General features: G+C 51.8%; 3 protein-coding genes and 1 long non-coding RNA gene across 4 annotated transcripts in view; 2 read left to right on the top strand and 2 right to left on the bottom strand.

Moving 5' to 3' along the window:
* The window catches only part of slc16a10 (solute carrier family 16 member 10), a 29,141-nt gene extending 18,130 nt beyond the window's left edge, over positions 1 to 11,011 (top strand). Inside the window, 5 exon segments of the mRNA XM_080513799.1 lie at positions 2,751 to 3,068; positions 3,070 to 3,184; positions 8,806 to 8,949; positions 9,026 to 9,254; positions 10,666 to 11,011. Of these exon segments, the coding sequence (XP_080369925.1) occupies positions 2,751 to 3,068; positions 3,070 to 3,184; positions 8,806 to 8,949; positions 9,026 to 9,254; positions 10,666 to 10,877 (1,018 nt within the window). The 3' untranslated portion in view covers positions 10,878 to 11,011.
* A 24-nt stretch (positions 11,012 to 11,035) lies between these two features.
* LOC308143102 lies at positions 11,036 to 12,604 on the bottom strand. The gene is made up of 3 exons (XR_013937014.1): positions 12,319 to 12,604; positions 11,184 to 12,047; positions 11,036 to 11,150 (listed from the first exon to the last, which is right to left on the bottom strand). It is a non-coding gene; the product is annotated as an uncharacterized lncRNA (long non-coding RNA).
* Positions 12,605 to 14,194: 1,590 nt separating this feature from the next.
* mfsd4b (major facilitator superfamily domain containing 4B) lies at positions 14,195 to 20,109 on the top strand. The gene is given in 6 exon segments (XM_080513903.1): positions 14,195 to 14,677; positions 14,680 to 14,732; positions 16,724 to 16,849; positions 16,851 to 16,893; positions 16,975 to 17,091; positions 17,985 to 20,109. Coding segments are annotated over 6 exon segments (1,860 nt in total). The 5' UTR covers positions 14,195 to 14,439; the 3' UTR covers positions 19,268 to 20,109.
* rev3l (REV3 like, DNA directed polymerase zeta catalytic subunit) overlaps positions 19,669 to 20,685 on the bottom strand; it is a gene marked incomplete at its 5' end in the record, with an annotated part of 34,110 nt that continues 33,093 nt past the window's right edge. The window contains 2 exons of the mRNA XM_080513955.1: positions 19,669 to 20,297; positions 20,368 to 20,589. Coding sequence (XP_080370081.1) covers positions 20,157 to 20,297; positions 20,368 to 20,589 — 363 coding nt within the window. The 3' untranslated portion in view covers positions 19,669 to 20,156. The remainder of the gene's footprint in view (positions 20,298 to 20,367; positions 20,590 to 20,685) is intronic.

The following is a 20,685-nucleotide window of genomic DNA, read 5'->3' as shown; positions in this document are numbered from 1 at the left end:
GTGAGGAAACGCTTGCTTATGGGCGCCGCCGATCCTCACCCCCTGAACCCCCCGACCCTGACCCCTGACCCCAACCCAAACCTCCAACCCACGACCCAAACTCCGACCCAAATCCCCAAACCCCAAAACCCCCGACCCAAACTCCGACCCAAACCCCAACCCACGACCCAAACCCCAACCACGACCCAAACCCCAACCCACGACCCAAACTCCGACCCAAACCCCCAACCCACCACCCAAACTCGACCCAAACCCCCAACCCACGACCCAAACCCCAACCCACGACCCAAACCCCAACCCACGACCCAAAACTCCAACCCAAAACCCCAACCCACCACCCAAACTCGACCCAAACCCCAACCCACGACCCAAACCCCAACCCACGACCCAAACTCCGACCCAAACCCCCAACCCACCACCCAAACCCCAACCCACGACCCAAACCCCAACCCACGACCCAAACTCCGACCCAAACCCCCAACCCACCACCCAAACCCCAACCACGACCCAAACCCCAACCCACGACCCAAACCCCCAACCCACCACCCAAACTCGACCCAAACCCCAACCCACCACCCAAATCCCAAACCCCTGACATCCGAACCCACCCGACCCAAACCCCCGACTCAAACCCCCAGCCCCCAACCTCCGAACCTCCCACCCAAACCCCCGACCCCCAACCCCAAACCCTCGACCCAAACCCCTCGACCCAAACCCCCACCTCTCTACCGTCCGTCTGGAGCTCACCACAGGGACGCCGTCTCCACAAAGACGCTCCAAAACAATCGTAAAAAGACACAAACGGTCTGTTTGGATTCGTGCTAATTAGCATTTAGCGCGAGCGCCTCCTGCAGTGCGTCGCGCTGAAAGAGGTCAATATCGTGTGAAACCGTGAAAATGAGGAACAACAAACAGCAGAAGATGGAATTTTTTTACCATGAAACTGTTTGAGTGTCAAAACTTGTAAGTGAAACTTTATAAACTTTAACGGTACAAACTGTATATAAACTCCTGGACCACTTCGTTTAGAAGGAAGCTCTGCTGAACAGTAGATGAACTTGTGCCCCCCCCCCCCCCCCCCCCCCCCCCCCGAAACTCGGGCCTCCAACATTTTATCATGACTCTGCGGTTTCCAGGTCCCGCCGCTAACACGCCGCCGTGAGTATTTTCCTAGAATGTGCAGCCGTCCGACACGTGAGGAAAAACAAAACCTCACACAGGACGGCACCGTCTCCGTCCCCCACCCCCCCCTCCGTCCCCCCCCCCCCCCCCCCCCCCCCCCGTCCCCCCCGGCTAATCGCCTGCAGGTGCGATAAATCAAGTGGTAAAGCACTTGAATTAGCGCTTATCAGGCGGATCCACCAGGTCGAAGAGCAGCGTGTTTGTTTGCTCCAGACTGGACTCTGGTTCCTGGATCCTCGCGGCCTTCAGGCTCGGCTCTCGCTCAGCTTTTGTCCCGAGAAGGAAACGCGTCTGGAAGCGTCTGGCTTCAGTACCTGGAAGCTTGACGGAACCAGGGAATACCAGGAAAACACAAAAGTCGCTCCCGCGGTGCAGCGCAGGACGCTGCTAGCTAGCTAGCTAGCGGACGTCACTTCCTGATTAGAAACAAACTGTGGAGGTTCTTTAGCAGAAGTGTGGACGACTCTGAATAAGACTTTTGTTGTTGTAGTTACTACAATAAAATTATGATATTATGACTACTAATAATACTACTCTAACTATCTATCTATCTATCTATCTATCTATCTATCTCTATCTATCTATCTATCTAGCACTACCTCCCTACCTACCTCCATACCTACCTCCTACCTACCTACCTACCTCCTCCCTACCTACCTACCTACCTCCCTACCTACCTACCTCCCTACCTACCAACCTACCTCCCTACCTACCAAGCCTACCTCCCTACCTACCTCTCCTACCTCCTACCTCCCTACCTACCTCCCTACCGACCTACCTCCCCTACCTACCTCCCTACCTACCTACCCTCCCTACCTACCTCCCTACTCCCTACCTACCAACCTACCTCCCTACCTACCTACCACCTATCTAACTACCTACCTACCTACCTCCCTACCTACCTACCAACCTACCTCCCTACCTCCCTACCCACCTATCTAACTACCTACCTACCTACTACCTACCTACCTACCTACCTAACCTACCTACCTACCTCCCTACCTACCTAACCTACCTACCTACCCACCTATCTAACTACCTACCTCCCTACCTATCTACCTACCTACCCACCTACCTACCTACCTACCTATCTATCTATCTACCTCCCTACCTACCTCCCTACCTACCTATCTATCTATCTACCTACCTACCTACCCACCTACATACCTACCTCCCTACCTACCTATCTATCTATCTATCTACCTACCCACCTACATACCTACCTCCCTACCTACCTACCCACCTACATACCTACCTACCTACCTACCCACCTATCTAACTACCTACCTCCCTACCTATCTACCTACCTACCTACCCACCTACATACCTACCTCCCTACCTACCCACCTACATACCTACCTCCCTACCTACCTACCTACCCACCTACATACCTACCTCCCTACCTACCTACCCACCTACATACCTCCCTCCCTACCTAACCTCCCTCCCTACCTACCTCCCTCCCTCCCTCCCTCCCTACCTACCTACCTACCTCCCTCCCTACCCACCTACCCACCTATCTCACTACCCACCTCTCTCTCCATCTACCTCTGTCCATACGTCTGCAGGTCCCTGGGGCCGTTGTACTTCACGTACGGCATCGTGTTTGCGTGCGGCTGCTCGTTCGCCTACCAGCCCAGCCTGGTGATCCTGGGCCACTACTTCCAGCGGCGCCTGGGCCTGGTGAACGGCATCGTGACGGCGGGCAGCAGCGTGTTCACCGTGACGCTGCCCTTCGTGCTGTCGTCGCTGCTGGAGCGCGTGGGGCTGCAGCACACCCTGCGCGTGCTCTGCATCCTCATGTTCGTGCTCATGCTGGCCGGCTTCACCTACAGGCCGCTGCTGCCCAAGAGGCCGCGGGGGGGGGCCCCCGGGGGGGGGCGGCGGCTCGCGCTTCAGCCGCATCTTCAACGTCAACATCTGGAAGTCTCTGGGCTACCGCATCTGGGCCTTCGGCATCCCCGCAGCCCTGTACGGCTACTTCGTGCCCTACGTCCACCTGGTGAGTGTGTGCGTGGGTGTGTGTGTGCGTGTGTGTGTGTGTGTGTGTGCGTGTGTGTGCGTGCGTGTGTGCGTGTGTGTGTGTGTGTGCGCTTTCTCCCACGTCGTCCACCTTGTTCGTTCATTGGCTTTTATTGTGAAGGGGGAAGTTACGATCGTAGAGTTACTATTTTAGCGTTACGATTATAGAGTTACAATTCTAGAGTTACAATTATAGTTACGATGTAGAGTTACTATTATAGTTACGATGTAGAGTTACTATTATAGTTACGACGTAGAGTTACTATTATAGTTACGACGTAGAGTTACTATTATAGTTACGACGTAGAGTTACTATTATAGTTACGACGTAGAGTTACTATTATAGTTACGACGTAGAGTTACTATTATAGTTACGACGTAGTTACTATTATAGTTACGACGTAGAGTTACTATTATAGTTACGACGTAGAGTTACTATTATAGTTACGACGTAGAGTTACTATTATAGTTACGACGTAGAGTTACTATTATAGTTACGATGTAGAGTTACTATTATAGTTATGATGTAGAGTTACTATTATAGTTATGATGTAGAGTTACAGTTGTAGAGCTACTTATGTAGAGTTCCGATTCTAGATTTACGATTGTAGAGTTCCGATTCTAGATTTACGATTGTATATTTACTATAGTAGCGTTACCATTGTAGAGTTATAAGTGCAGAGTTATGAGTGTAGAGTTACGATTGTGGAATTACGATCGTAGCGTTACTATTTTACAGATACAATTGCATCATTACTATTGTGCTGTTACTATTGTAGAGTTACAATCGTAGAGTTACGATAGTAGAGTTACTGTTGTAGAGTTACAGTTACTATCGTAGAGTTACGATCGTAGAGTTACTATTGTAGAGTTATGATTGTAGAGTTACAATCGCATCATCACTATTGTAGTGTAACAATTGTAGAGTTACTATTGTAGAGTTACTATTGTAGTATTGACAATCGTCTCCATCACCTTAAAGAGAAAATAGTTTTTAACCATATAATAAAATAAAAATAATAAAATATATTAGATTCATCAGCAGACACATTAAGAAAGTAAATATATTAATGTTAAAAAACCGACACGTCACAATAAAGTATTTAAAAGTTCACAATGCAGTCAAATGCACATTGTTTTTTTTTTTAAAACACAGATTATTGCCTAAAACCATGAAAGAGTCACTATTATAACGTGATAATATTTATAATATTGATATATAATTATATAAACGACACAGGGGCAGCTTTGCGGTGTTAAAAAATAAAACTTCAAACATGAAGAGACTTTGCTTTAACATCCTGGTTCCTCTTATCAAGGAGGATCAGTCCAGCTTAATACATCATAAAGGAGAAGAAGCTCCTCCCACATAACAAGCTCCTCCCACTTCCTGTCCTCCTCTCATGCACAGTATTTGAAATATGTGAGTTTATCATGGTTGGAGGAGAAGTTGGAGGATTGATGAGAGGCGCGGCGGCTAAACGTCAAGAAGTGAAAATAAATCTAAACATTCACGTCGTCATCAGATCCTCCTCGCCAGGGTTCACTGTAATCTATTACTCTTGAGCAACGTCACTTAATCTCCTGACAAGTGCTGCGTTCGCTGTCAACAACCACCCTTTGAACTCTGGCTTCACTTTGATCTGAGGTCCTGCTATCAGCCACAGCATTAGAACCACTTCCTGCTATCAGCCACAACATTAGAACCACTTCCTGCTATCAGCCACAGCATTAGAACCACTTCCTGCTATCAGCCACAGCATTAGAACCACTTCCTGCTATCAGCCACAACATTAGAACCACTTCCTGCTATCAGCCACAGCATTAGAACCACTTCCTGCTATCAGCCACAACATTAGAACCACTTCCCGCGTGAGGTTCTATAGAACTACAGGAGGTTCTATAGAACTACAGTCGTGAGGTTCTATAGAACTAAAGTTGTGAAGTTCTATAGAACTACAGTCGTCAGGTTCTATAGAACTAAAGTTGTGAAGTTCTATAGAACTACAGTCGTCAGGTTCTATAGAACTACAGTCGTCAGGTTCTATAGAACTAAAGTTGTGAAGTTCTATAGAACTACAGTCGTGAGGTTCTATAGAACTACAGTCGTCAGGTTCTATAGAACTAAAGTTGTGAAGTTCTATAGAACTACAGTCGTCAGGTTCTATAGAACTACAGTCGCAGGTTCTATAGAACTAAAGTTGTGAAGTTCTATAGAACTACAGTCGTCAGGTTCTATAGAACTAAAGTTGTGAAGCTCTATAGAACTAAAGTTGTGAAGTTCTATAGAACTACAGTCGTGAGGTTCTATAGAACTACAGGAGGTTCTATAGAACTACAGTCGTCAGGTTCTATAGAACTAAAGTTGTGAAGTTCTATAGAACTACAGTCGTGAGGTTCTATAGAACTACAGTCGTCAGGTTCTATAGAACTAAAGTTGTGAAGCTCTATAGAACTACAGTCGTGAGGTTCTATAGAACTACAGTCGTCAGGTTCTATAGAACTAAAGTTGTGAAGTTCTATAGAACTACAGTCGTCAGGTTCTATAGAACTACAGTCGCAGGTTCTATAGAACTAAAGTTGTGAAGTTCTATAGAACTACAGTCGTCAGGTTCTATAGAACTAAAGTTGTGAAGCTCTATAGAACTAAAGTTGTGAAGTTCTATAGAACTACAGTCGTGAGGTTCTATAGAACTACAGGAGGTTCTATAGAACTACAGTCGTCAGGTTCTATAGAACTAAAGTTGTGAAGTTCTATAGAACTACAGGAGGTTCTATAGAACTGCAGTCGTCAGGTTCTATAGAACTAAAGTTGTGAAGTTCTATAGAACTACAGTCGTGAGGTTCTATAGAACTACAGTCGTCAGGTTCTATAGAACTAAAGTTGTGAAGCTCTATAGAATTCATTTTCCACGAAAGCCGTCGGCCCTCAGAGGAGGGGCCGTGATTTCTGCCCCCGCCGGGGTAATAATGTTCAGTTGTACTCGAGATCTCACACTCTAGTGTGTGTGTGTGTGTGTGTGTGTGTGTGTGTGTGTGTGTGTGTGTGTGTGTGTGTGTGTGTGTGTCTATATCATGTGAAGCCTTCCTTCTGGGAGGAATCCAGTCACATCTGGCCTCACGGTGGTTCAGCATGCATGCAGTGTGTGTGTCACCAGGTACTCTGCTGACTTGCGCACACACACACACGCACACACACACACACACACACACACACACACACACACACACACACACACACACACACACACACACACACACACACACACACACACACACACACAGCCTGCAGTGCCTCCTGCATACAGCGTGCTGCTGTTGTGTGTTGAGTCTGCCAGAGGTGACCTGCAGGGGGTGGAGGTGGTGGTGGAGGGGGGGGGTGTTTCCGGAGTTGGGGGAGGTGGGGGGGGGGGTGAGGGGGGGGTGTTCCACTCATAGCCCGGAGTGGAAACTGGAATGTCAGAGCCTCATCTGCGGAGGCCACGTGTGCTGCGGTGGAGCAAAGAGGAGGTGGAGGAGGGGGCGGTGTCCCTCGTCCTCCGTCCTCCTCAGCCTCCGTCCCCCTCAGCCTCCGTCCCCCTCAGTCTCCGTCCCCCTCAGTCTCCGTCCCCTCCTCAGCCTCGTCCCCCTCAGCCTCCGTCCTCCTCAGCCTCCGTCCCCCTCAGTCTCCGTCCCCTCCTCAGCCTCCGTCCCCCTCAGCCTCCGTCCCCCTCAGTCTCCGTCCCCTCCTCAGCCTCCGTCCCCTCCTCAGCCTCGTCCCCCTCATCCTCCGTCCTCCTCAGCCTCCGTCCCCTCCTCAGTCTCCGTCCCCTCCTCAGCCTCGTCCCCCTCAGTCTCCGTCCCCTCCTCAGTCTCCGTCCCCCTCAGCCTCCGTCCCCCTCAGCCTCCGTCCCCCTCAGCCTCCGTCCTCCACGGGACTGAAACCCTGAAACCTCTTTTTTCTTTTTGTAGCCTGGAGTTTGAAATCTGCTCCGTCAGCTACGTCAGCAGACGGGATTTATCGTCCCGGACTACAATGAATTGGTTCCGTCTGTCTTGCGGTGACTCGTAACTCACCGGCCAATAGGAGCCGCAGACAGTCACATGACTGGCCTGACGGCATTCCCGTGTGATCCTCAACAGTCGTCTGTTCGTGGCTCTACAGCCCGGCTGCAGCGGCTCCCGGCAGCTTTCAGGAAATGAAGTGTCAATGAGCCCTTTGTCTTATTTTCTTTACACAACAGTCGTTGTCAAAAGTGACTCTTAAAGTCGGCTTTAGAAACGAAGACGGGAAAAGTAGAAGAGTTAAAAACCACAAGACGTGAGGAAAACTGCTAAAACGGCTTAAAAAGTAAATGACATTCTAGAAGGAAAACATGCAAAACTATTTTAAATAAAACTGCTAAATTGTAAAAAATGTAATTAAAAAGGCTGAAAACAATGTGAATAAAATACAAATCAGCTGAAAGTGTAATGAAATGTGATCAATCGGAATTGAAACTCCATAAACTAATAATAATAATAATAATAACACATGGACCAGGAGGAGGGTGGGCTGTGACATGGGTGATAAAATGATTATTTTATTTTATTTTATTTTATTTTATTTTATTTCTGTTTTTGTTTTATTTTGTTTCATTTCAATTTATTTTAATGTTTTATTTATTTAAATTGTTTATTTATTTCAATTAGTTTTATTTCATTTTATTTTATTATAAAATGTGTATTTATTTAGTTCTTCTGCTTTTGTTCTATTTTGCTTCATTTAAAAAAAAATAATTTTATTTTTGATTTATTTTATTTAATTTTAATTTATTTACTTTAACTTTATTTATTTTTCTGTAAATATTCACACCACCACTGGGAAATAACATGATTAAATGTTGAGGTGGAGCAGGGCTCGGTGTAAATAAGGCCATTGTTTATTTTTTTATTTATTTAACAATTTCTTTAATTAATTATTTTTGTTTCATTTATTAATTTTCTTATTTTTTTATTTAAATTTTTTATATATATTTCAATTAATTTTATTTAATTTAACATTTTTTATTTATTTTGTTCTTCTGTTTTTGTTCCATTTTGTTTCATTTCAATTTTTTTTATTTTTTTTTTATTTATTTAATTTGATTTCAATTTATTTACTTTAATTTAATGTAATTTAATATAATTTAATTTAATTTAATAAAAAAAAATTCTGTAAATATTCACACCACCGCTGGGAGATTAAATGTTGAGGTGGAGCAGGGCTCGGTGTAAATAAGGGCATTATTTATTTATTTATTTATTTTCTTATTTATTTATTTTCTTGTTTATTTATTTTCGTATTCATTTATTTATTTTTATTTTCCAAACATAATTTTGCGGCTCCAGTTAAATTAGATTTTTTGGAAAGTGACGAAACAAAACAAAACAAAACAAAACAAAACAAAACAAACAAAACAAACAAAACAAAGGCGTCTCACCGGAACGCCACCTTGACTTTAGCGGCGTGACGGCGTGTGCGTTCTCATGCTGAGCAGCCTCACGAGTCCAAGCGGTGTGTGACGGCGAGTCACGGGCGGCCATCTTGCCCCCCCCCCCCCCAGGTGGTCTTGGCGCCTGAACGCCGTCCCTTGTGTGCAGATGAAGCACGTGGAGGAACGCTTCGGCGCCGACACCAACAAGGAGCTGCTGCTCATGTGCATCGGCATCACGTCGGGTCTGGGCCGCCTCATCTTCGGCCGCGTGGCCGACTACGTCCACGGGGTGAACAAGGTGTACCTGCAGGTGAGGCGCCGCCGCCGCCACCGAGCCACGCCCCCGCCCCCGCCGCCGGCCCACTGAACCGCCGCTCTGCCCGCAGGTGAGCTCCTTCCTGGTGATCGGCTTCATGTCCACCATGATCCCGCTGTGCGACGTGTTCGGCGGCCTGATCGCCGTGTGCCTGCTGATGGGCCTGTTCGACGGCTGCTTCATCTCCATCATGGCGCCCATCGCCTTCGAGCTGGTCGGCGCCAACGACGTGTCGCAGGCCATCGGCTTCCTGCTGGGACTCATGTCCGTCCCCATGGTGGTGGGACCGCCCATCGCCGGTGAGGGAGCGTGTGTGTGTGTGTGTGTGGGAGTGTGTGTGTGTGTGTGGGAGTGTGTGTGTGTGTGTGTGGGAGTGTGTGTGTGTGTGTGTGTGTGTGGGAGTGTGTGGGAGTGTGTGTGGGAGTGGGAGTGTGTGTGTGTGTGTGTGTGGGAGTGTGTGTGTGTGTGGGAGTGTGTGTGTGTGTGTGGGAGTGTGTGTGTGTGTGGGAGTGTGTGTGTGTGTGTGGGAGTGTGTGTGTGTGTGTGGGAGTGTGTGTGTGTGTGGGAGTGTGTGTGTGGTGTGTGGGAGTGTGTGTGGGAGTGGGAGTGTGTGTGTGTGTGTGTGTGGGAGTGTGTGTGTGTGTGGGAGTGTGTGTGTGTGTGTGGGAGTGTGTGTGTGTGTGTGGGAGCGTGTGTGTGTGTGTGTGGGAGTGTGTGTGTGTGTGGGAGTGTGTGTGTGTGTGTGGGAGTGTGTGTGTGTGTGTGGGAGCGTGTGTGTGTGTGGGAGTGTGTGTGTGTGTGTGGGAGTGTGTGGGAGTGTGTGTGTGTGTGTGTGTGTGTGTGGGAGTGTGTGTGGGAGTGTGTGTGTGTGTGTGTGTGTGTGTGTGGAGTGTGTGTGTGTGTGTGTGTGTGTGTGAGTGTGGGAGTGTGTGTGTGTGTGGGAGTGTGTGGGAGTGTGTGTGTGTGTGTGGGAGTGTGTGTGTGTGTGTGGGAGTGTGTGTGGGAGTGGGAGTGTGTGTGTGTGTGTGTGTGTGTGTGTGTGTGTGTGGGAGTGTGTGTGGGAGTGTGTGTGTGTGTGTGTGTGTGTGTGTGGGAGTGTGTGGGAGTGTGTGTGTGTGTGTGTGTGGGAGTGTGTATATAAGTGTGTGTGTGTGTGTGTGTGGGGGGGGGAGTGTGTGTGTGTGTGGGAGTGTGTGTGTGTGTGGGAGTGTGTGTGTGTGTGTGTGTGGGAGTGTGTGTGTGTGTGTGGGAGTGTGTGTGTGTGTGGGAGTGTGTGTGTGTGTGTGTGTGGGAGTGTGTGTGTGTGTGTGGGAGTGTGTGTGTGTGTGTATAAGTGTGTGTGTGTGTGTGTGTGTATAAGTGTGTGTGTGTGTGTGTGTGAGTGTGTGTGTGTGTGTGGGAGTGTGTGTGGGAGTGTGTGTGTGTGTGTGTGTGTGTGGGAGTGTGTGGGAGTGTGTGGGAGTGTGTGTGTGTGTGTGTGTGTGTGTGTGGGAGTGTGTGGGAGTGTGTGTGTGTGTGGGAGTTAGGGAGCGTGTGTGTGTGTGTGGGAGTTAGGGAGCGTGTGTGTGTGTGTGGGAGTGTGTGTGTGTGTGTGTGAGTATGTGTGGGAGTGTGTGTGTATATAAGTGTGTGTGAGTGTGTGGGGTTAGGTTATTGTTACCAGGTGTGGTTCTGACTCCGTCAACGCTCCACCTCCCCGTCTGGCTGCAGGGTTCCTGAGGGACAAGCTGGGGACGTACGACCTTGCCTTCTACCTGGCAGGAATCCCCCCCTTCATCGGCGGCGCCTTGCTGTGCCTTATCCCCTGGGTGGAGGCGCGGCGGCGGAGCGCCGTGACGGAGGCCCAACGCTCGGAGGCGGAGCTGAGCCAGAAGATGATGGAGCGAGAGACGGCCTGCAAGAATGGAGAGTCCGTCCTCTGAGACTGGAGGACAGACTGGCTGTCCTGGAGTGTGTGTGTGTGTGTGTGTGTGTGTGTGTGTGTGTGTGTGTGTGTGTGTGTGTGTGTGGAGCCACGATTGTAACGACGGCCGGAGTCAGAAACATCAAAGACTTGAAGCTCATCAGACATGTTGAAGTAATGAAACGTCCTGAAGGAACTGCAGGACCAGTCTGTGTCCCTGGAACGTCTCCTAGAGCCTGGAATGTCTCCTCTAGAGCCTGGAACATCTCCTCTAGAGCCTGGAACGTCTCCTCTAGAGCCTGGAATGTCCTCTAGAGCCTGGAACGTCTCCTGGAACCTGTAGCGTCCTCTAGAGCCTGTAACGTCTCCTCTAGAATCTGTAACATCTCTAGAGCCTGGAACGTCCTCTAGAGCCTGTAACGTCTCCTCTAGAGCCTGGAACGTCCTCTAGACCCTGTACCGTCCTCTAGAGCTTGTAACGTCTCCTAGAACCTGGAACGTCTCCTCTAGAACCTGTACCGTCTCTAGAACCTGTAACATCTCTAGAGCCTGGAACATCTCCTAGAGCCTGGAACGTCCTCTAGAGCCTGTAACATCTCCTAGAACCTGTAACGTCTCCTAGAACCTGTAACGTTGTCTAGAGCCTGTAACATCTACTCTAGGGCCTGGAACGTCTCCTCTAGAACCTGGAACGTCTCCTAGAGCCTGGAACGTCTCCTAGAGCCTGGAATGTCTCCTCTAGAGCCTGGAACGTCTCTATAGCCTGTAACGTCTCCTCTAGGGCCTGGGATGTCTCCTCTAGTGCCTGTACCGTCTCTGGAACCTGTAACGTCCTCTAGAGCCTGGAACGTCCTCTAGAACCTGTAACATCCTCTAGAACCTGTAACGTCTCTAGAGCCTGGAACGTCTCCTAGAGCCTGTAACATCTACTCTAGGGCCTGGAACGTCCTCTAGAACCTGTACCGTCCTCTAGAGCTTGTAACGTCTCCTAGAACCTGGAACGTCTCCTCTAGAACCTGTACCGTCTCTAGAACCTGTAACATCTCTAGAGCCTGGAACGTCTCCTAGAGCCTGGAACGTCCTCTAGAGCCTGTAACATCTCCTAGAACCTGTAACGTCTCCTAGAACCTGTAACGTTGTCTAGAGCCTGTAACATCTACTCTAGGGCCTGGAACGTCTCCTCTAGAACCTGGAACGTCTCCTAGAGCCTGGAACGTCTCCTAGAGCCTTGAATGTCTCCTCTAGAGCCTGGAACGTCTCTATAGCCTGTAACGTCTCCTCTAGGGCCTGGGATGTCTCCTCTAGTGCCTGTACCGTCTCTGGAACCTGTAACGTCCTCTAGAACCTGTAACATCCTCTAGAACCTGTAACGTCTCTAGAGCCTGGAACGTCTCCTAGAGCCTGTAACATCTACTCTAGGGCCTGGAACGTCCTCTAGAACCTGTAACATCCTCTAGAACCTGTAGCGTCTCTAGAACCTGTACCGTCTCCTCTAGAACCTGTACGGTCTCCAGAACCTGTGGTCAGGTCTCTGGTCAGTCGTGCAGCAGATGTTTCCACGCCGCCCCTCAGACTTCCTCCCTCGGCGTCTCAGTAATGATTGACGGCGCCGCTGCAGCGGAGCTGGTGGATCATTAGCCGGGAGCCGAGGTCGCGACCTCCAGCGGGAAGCTAGCGGCGCCGCGCTTCACTATTTATTTTGGAAACGCGGAAATGAGCTGCGGCGGAAAGTCGACTGGCGGAGAGGAGAGACGGGGGGGGGGGGGGGGGGGGCTGACTGCTGGAGGCTCAGGGAGGGGGGGGGGGGGTTAGGCTCTGCCGCCCCCTGCTGGACGGACCAGGCTCTACTGCCCCACCAGGCTCTACTGCCCCCTGCTGGACGGACGTTGAACTGCTGCCCCACCAGGCTCCGCCCCCCCCCTGCAGGACGGACCAGGCTCCGCCCCCCCCCCTGCCGGACGGACCAGGCTCCGCCCCCCCCCCTGCCGGACGGACCAGGCTCCGCCCCCCCCCCTGCATCACACTGGAGCCACAGCTTTGCTTCCCTCTACGACCACCAGGTGCCTTTTAATGCAACATAGGAATGAAATGTATTTGTAATTTTTTACAGCGTTTACATGGTTAAAAAAACAAAAAGCCGTTTTAATGATGAGCTTGAACCTCCTGGTTTACCGCCGCCGCTAGCTTCCCCTGTCGTACGTTAGACGTTTGTGATTGATGCCTTCAGCTTTTTATTGAAACCTGCGTCAGATCAGGTCATGAAGTAAAAACGAATATTTGTCTTTCAGTGACGACTTGAGACCAAAGAGTTTTTATGAAGTAAAACCAAAAAAGACTTCCGACATTTCCTCAGTGAGCCGCAGTGAAAGAATCCACACTGTAAACGTCACATCTTTGTTTTATAAAAACGTTCAAACTTTCACTCTTTTCACGAGTTGTTGTTGTTTGTCTTCTTCTCTTTTTAACCCTTTACAGGCCGATCGACGCTATTGGGTCTCATTTTAGCTACAAACTTGATGACAGAAGCACAAATTCAGATTTTTATTTCCTATTTAGAAACATTTCTAGGACTATTTCTAGTCTTAATTGATTAGCTACAGAACTCGAAGAAATGAATTAAAAGAACAAGATTAGAAACACGTTCTACCAACTCAAGAGTAAAATCGAATCTATTCAAATAAGTTAAAATAAAAAAAGTGTTGAAGAGTCTGAATAATGTTGTGAGGCAGGAGCACCTATATATCTATCTATCTATCTATATATATCTATCTCTATCTTTCTATCTATCTATATATATATATCTATGTCTATCTATCTCTCTATCTATATATATATATCTGCTATCTATATATGTCTATATATCTATATCTATCTATCTCATTACCTGAACAAGTGAGCAGTTCTCTCTCTTCCTCTCTCTCTCTCCCTCTCTCCTCGCCTCTCTCTCTGTCTCTCCGTCTCTCTCTCTCCTCTCTCTCTCTCTGTCTCTCTCCCTCTCCCTCCTCCTCTCTCTCTCTCTCTCCGTCTCTCTCTCTCTCCCTCTCCCCCCTCTCTCTCTCTCCCTCTCTCCTCGCCTCTCTCTCTGTCTCTCCGTCTCTCTCTCCTCCTCTCTCTCTCTCTCTCTCTCTCCCCTCACACACACACACACACACACACACACACACACACACACACACACACACACACACACACACACACACACACACACACACACACACACACACACACACACACACACACACACACACACGGCCTTTCGGCGGATCTAATTCGCGGACGTCACAGAGCAGTGTCATTTCCAGAACCTCCGTGAACGCACCGCCCGCATTCACTTCCGCGTCGAGAGAAATCCCTCCGCGCCGTCGCCGTGTGGGCGGGCGGGCCGCGTCACTCCGTCAACAGAGCGAGCCTCCGCCTCCTCCACCTCCTCCACCTCCCTCCCTCCCTCCTCCACCCAGCGCACCGTCGTCACACGGGAGGAGGCGAGCCGCCCGCCGCTGCAGCGCTGCCGCACGGCTTGTGTGGAGCCATGACCGCCCCCCTGTGAGCCTCCACCCTCCACCCTCATCACCGCCGCAGGTATGTCCGCGGTGAAGAAGAAGCAGGTCCGCTTCGCCCGCATGGAGGAAGACGAGGAGCAGCAGGAGGAAGAGGAGGAGGAGGAGGAGGAGGAGGAGGAGGAGGACACCCTGTTTGACAAGCGGCAGGACGCCGCCGGCCCCCGCGGGCTGAAGAGCGTCCTGAAGGCGGGCCAGAGAGCCGCCAAGCCGGGCTGCGAGCCGCGGGTGGAGGTGGCGGGCGGAGGCCGGGACGAGCCCGGAGCTGCGGCCGCTGGACGGTCACCCTGGCGCTGTGCGCGTCGTTCCTCGGCCTGGTGAGTGGAGCGCTCATCTGACCTTTAACCCCCCCCCCCCCCCGGTCAGCACACCTGGGCGTCATCTGGGCTCCAAACGCCCCCCGATCGACACTTCAGGGTTTAATCGATACATCCTCCACCTGATCAAAGGGAACGTCACTTCCGGTTTCATGAAACCAGCTTCACCTGCTCGTGGTTCTTGTGTTTTTAATCAGTCAGTTATTTTACCCTCATAATTACTGTTTTTCTACTGGAAAGTCAGAGAATAAATCCAGTTATCCAGTCAAAATTCACATTTATTATTTCTATATAGAATTTATAAACTAAAATATTTTATTTCAGATGAAGCACCTTACAAAATTTAATTTCTGAATTCAGGCGATTATTTCTTGAAAAAAATCCTGGAAAAAAAAAATAATTCTGATGTTTTTCTCCTCGACCTTCCAGGATTTAATCCTCCAGAGAGATTAATCAGATTAAAACCTGGATTATTCACTGAAAACACATTCAACTGGGGAAAATAAAAGATTCTGCTGATCACAGGGGAGGAAGTGCTGAACTTTATTCTGAAATGTTAAATAAGTAAACTGAGTACAAAGTTCACCTCTCCTCTAATTGCCCCCATATAAAATATAAATATATATTGCAGCTGAAACAATAAGTTTATTGAGACGGATGCAGATATAAACCAGGTTTTTTTGTTGAAGATTAAAAAGATTAAAAAGATTAAAAAGATTAAAAACTCCTCCAGCAGGTTTCTGGATCTACTTTTCCGCTCAGTTCAGGAAGTTTTCTTAGCGAGTCGTTATCAGGAGCCGAACAACTGGTTCTGCTGAACGCTGCCTGCAGGCCACGCCCCCATAGGCCCCGCCCCTCTGTAGGCCCGCCCCCTGTCGGTCCTGCCTCTCCAGCTGGCTGCGTTGGTTGCTGCAGCTCCACTGCAGGGCGCTTTGCACCAAACTACCCCTGACGTACCGCGTCATACCCCGTCATACCTCGTCATACCGCTACATACCCCACCGTACCACACCTTACCACACTCTACCACACCGTACCCCATCATACCCACCGTACCGCACTCTACCGTACCGTACCGCACTCTACCCTACCGTACCACACCGTACCTCATCATACCCCACCGTACCACACCTTACCACACTCTACCCTACCGTACCACACCGTACCTCATCATACCCCACCGTACCGCACTCCACCATACCGCACCGTACCACACTCTACCCTACCGTACCACATCATACCCAACCGTACCGCACTCCACCATACCGTACCATACCGCACTCTACCGTACCGTACAGTACCACACTCTACCCCACTGCACCGCACTCTACTCCACCATACCGCACCATACCACTCTCTACTCCACCATACCGCACCATACCACTCTCTACTCCACCATACCGCACCATATCACTCTCTACCCCACCATACCCCGTCATACCCCCACCTCACCGCACTCTACCCCACTGTACCGCACCATACCACTCTCTACCCCACCGTACCCCGTCATACCCCACCGCACTGCACTCTACCGCACTCTACCGTACCGCACTCTACCCCACTGTACTCCACCATACCGCACCGTCTCCCACCCAACCCACCACCATACCACTCTCTACTCCACTGTACCGCACCATACCACACTCTACTCCACCGTACCCCGTCATACCCCACCGCACTGCACTCTACCGTACCGCACTCTACCCCACTGTACCGCACCATACCACTCTCTACCCCACCGTACCGCACTCTACCGTACCCCACTCTACCCCACCGTACCGCACCATACCGCACTCTACTCCACCGTACCGCACCATACCACTCTCTACTCCACTGTACCCCGTCATACCCCACCGCACTGCACTCTACCGTACCGCACTCTTACCCCACCATACCACTCTCTACCCCACCGTACCGCCTCATTACACCATGGTACATTCTCCTTAACGTGCCAGTAACCCCCCCCCCCCCCTTCCCCCCTCCCCCCCCAGGGGATGAGCATCTCCGTCATCGGCCCTACCTTCGAGGACCTTGCCGTGAACGTGAACAAGAACATCAGCAACATCTCCTACATCTTCGTGGGGCGCTCGGCGGGCTACATCGGGGGCTCCCTGTTCGGGGGGGGCGCTCATCGACTGCGTCAACCCCAACATCCTGCTGGGTAACCTCCGACCCCCCCCCCTCCCCCCCCCCCCCCCCCCCCCCCGTCCAGAGGGGCTGACCCGTCTTGTCTGTCCTCCAGGCGGCTCCATGCTCTTCACCGCCGTGGGAATGTGCGCCATCCCCTTCTGCCGCCAGGCGCTGCTGCTCACCGTCTTCATGTCCGCCATCGGCTTGTCCATGGGCGTCCTGGACACCGGTGAGTCCCCCCGTCCCCACGTCCCCCCGTCCCCACGTCCCGCCTTGTGTTTGAAGACGCTCAGGCAGAAAGTAAAGAGGATTCTGGACGGGGTTCTGTTTGTGCCAAGATTCTGAGCGCGAAAAAATTATTGTGCAAAACACAAATAGCATTTTGAGGAAATATTTAAATAAAGAAAAACGAGATTGCTCTCAAAAATCTCTCTCTCTCTCTGTCTGTCTCTCTCTCTGTGTCTCTCACACACACACACACACACACACTCTCTCTCTGTCTCCCTCTCTCACACACACACACACTCTCTCTGTCTCTCTCTCTCTCTCTCTGTGTCTCTCACACACACACACACTCTCTTTCTGTCTCTCTCTCTCACACACACACACACTCTCTCTGTCTCTCTCTCTCTCTGTCTCTCTCACACACACACACACACTCTCTCTGTCTCTCTCTCTCTCTCTCTGTCTTTCTCTGTCTGTCTCTCTCTCTCTCTCTGTGTCTCTCACACACACACACACACTCTCTCTCTCTCTCTCACAATATGTGCAAAGCCCAAATGTGACACACGGTTGTCCTCCAATCACAGAACTTGGGGGCGTTGAACTCTGATTGGTTACTTCGGATTCTGGACGTGCCTCATAACCAACGAAGAAGAAGAAGAAGAGGGAAAAACAAACTGTGAGGGAAGAGAGAGAGAGAGAGATGCTATTAGTTGCGCTGCACAATTCATTTTTTGCCGCTCAAATTTTCCCGTCGCTCGCTCAGAGTTTTGGCCCAAACAGAACCCCGTCCTGGACATTCTATGTTGTTTGAAGTTTCTGGAGAATCGATTGTAGCTGTTGGTGCTGAAGACGTGTCCTCCGTCTCCGTGTCCTCCGTCTCCGTGTCCTCCGTCTCAGGTGGGAACGTCCTGATCCTGAACACCTGGGGCGAGCAGGCCGGCCCCCACCTGCAGGCGCTGCACTTCAGCTTCGCCGCCGGCGCCTTCGTCTCCCCGATCATCGCCAAGCTGCTGTTCGGCAACGACGCGGCGCCGCCGTCCAACTCCACCGCCCCGCCGCCGCCCGGCGACCGGGTGGTGGGCGGGGCCCCCCACGCCCTGGCGGCGCTCGTCCACGGCAAGGCCGCCGCCTTCCACTCCATGTGGGCCTACGTCGTGATCGGCGCCTTCGTCTTCCTCGTCTCCTTCGTCTTCTTCATGCTGTACGCCCGCGGCGGCGGCGGGCCGCGCGACCGGGCCCGCGCCGCCGCCTCGGGCAAGCCGCCGGTGGCGAGGCACCACCTGGCGCTGGTCGTCCTGCTCTTCTTCTTCTTCTTCGCCTACGTGGGGTCGGAGGTGGCGTACGGCTCCTTCATCTTCACCTACGCCAAGGACTACGCCTGCATGCCGGCGCCGCAGGCGGCCGGGCTCAACTCGCTGTTCTGGGGGGCGTTCGCCGCCTGCCGGGGGCTCGCCATCTTCTTCGCGGCGTGCCTGTACCCCGGCACGCTGATCGTGTGCAGCCTGGCGGGCACCGCCGCCTCCTCGCTGCTGCTCTGCCTCTTCGGCCGCCAGCGGGCGGCGCTGTGGCTGGGCACCGGCCTGTACGGCGCCTCCATGGCCGTCACCTTCCCCAGCGGCATCGCCTGGGCGGAGCAGTACACCACGGTGACGGGCCGCACCGCCGCCGCCTTCGTGGTGGGCGCGGCGCTGGGCGAGATGGTGCTGCCGGCGCTGGTGGGCTTCCTGCTGGGCGTGTTCCCGCGGCGCCCGCTGCTCATGTACCTGTCGCTGCTCTCCGCCGCCTGCACCGCCGTCCTCTTCCCCGTCATGTACCGGCTGGCCTCCGCCCCCGCCGGCGGCGCCGGCCCCGGCGGGAAGCCCCGCGGCGGCCGGCGGCGGCCCGGCGCCGACGACAGCGAGTACCGACAGGCGCTGCTCCAGCCGGGCGAGGAGGAGGAGGAAGAGGAGGAAGAGGAGGAGGAGGAGGAGAACGAGGCGGATCAGTGGAACGACGCCGACTTCGAGGTGATCGAGATGGACGACGCCGCCGGCCTCGTCGACTCGCCCAGCAAGGCGGCGGCGGACGGCGAAGCGGCGCCGGCGGTGGGGGAGGAGGCGCCGTCGTACGCCGGCCCCCTGGGGGCGGAGTCTCCGCGGCGCAAGCTGCTGCTCTCTCTGGACCGAGAGAAGAAAGACTGAGGGGGGAAGAGCGCTTCGTTTGGCGTCACCGTTTACCTTCAAACCAGGACTTCCTGTCCACATCTAACAGAATAAAAGCACCGCTGATCCTCTGAAGGGAGCCGACGTTCTCGAGCGTTCAGATTCAAATATGAGTTTAAAATATCCCGGTGGGTTTTTTTGTACCTTGACGAGACGTTGAAGGAAACAGGAAGCACAGACGTCGGCGCTGGTTTTTTTGTCGTTTTGAACTCTGTGCCTTGAGGCTGGTGTGAAATTACAAACGCTTGACGGCTGGATTGCGACACGACGGATTTTTCCGTCACGTTTGTTCGTCCCCCCCCCCCCCCCGCCCCCGTCGACTCGTCCCGCAGCACTGTGACTCCCGTGACTCCGCCTCCGGGCCTCAACGACCACCAGACGTCAGTACATTGACTTTTTATTAGAATCGACCTCAAAGCTCCGCCCACAAACAACGTCCAATAAAAACAAAGGAAAAAAAACAAAACAAAAACGTGTCCTTCACTTTGACTCTTTCTTGTTTCTTTTTTTTTTTTTTACATTTATACAAATACACAGTTAGTGTGTGTCTGCAGAGGGTGGTGGACACACACACACACACACACACACACACACACACACACACACACACAATGACAGAAACGATCCAAACACAGTATTGCAACAGTCCCAAGGTTCAAACAGAAACTGACGATCTGGAGACGAAGCCGGACGAGTTCATAGAAAAAAAAAAAAAAGACGCTTCAGCTTCGACCCACAAAGACGCCGGAGACGAGACGAGACGAGACGGGAGTCGTCCCCCACGGTCAACCGAAGCACCGACTCACAACTGAAGAGGACAATCAACACTGAGCGAGGTGGGGGGGAGGTGGGGGAAGGGGGCGGGGCTTCAGAACTGCTCCAGCAGCTGACGGAGGTATGGCGTCCTGGACAGCTGCCTGCTGACCCGGGACAGCTTGTAGAGGACGGGACAGTCCAGAGACACGCAGGACACCTGCCGCTCTGCGCTGCCGCTGCAACTCCGGCACACCTGGAGAGAGAGAGAGGTCTGTAAGAAGAGCTATAACGGTAGTTCCCCCTCCCCCTCCCCCCATCCTCACCTTGAGCAGCTGCTCCTGCTGGCTCTCCAGCAGCCTGATGCCTTGCTGGAGGGTCACGGCCACCTTCTGGGGCTGCCGCCGGCACGCCGCGCACACGCCCAGCTGCGTGAGCTCGTCGCACACGGGGCAGTGCAGCGTGGTGAAGTACTGCGAGATGGTGCCCTTCCTGCCCGGCTCCTCGCCGCCGCCGCCGCCCGCCGCCGAGCACGACGCCTTGTGGATCTGAGGAGAGGGACGCGGGATTTCAACCGATGACACACACGCTCAGGAAACGGACGGCAGAACGACGCAGCGAGCTTCTATCTATATTAAATATCT

Source organism: Blennius ocellaris (genome assembly GCF_963422515.1).
Source record: "Blennius ocellaris genome assembly, chromosome: 18".
In the NCBI taxonomy this organism is placed as follows: domain Eukaryota; kingdom Metazoa; phylum Chordata; class Actinopteri; order Blenniiformes; family Blenniidae; genus Blennius; species Blennius ocellaris.
This window is presented reverse-complemented; position numbering and strand designations above follow the sequence as displayed.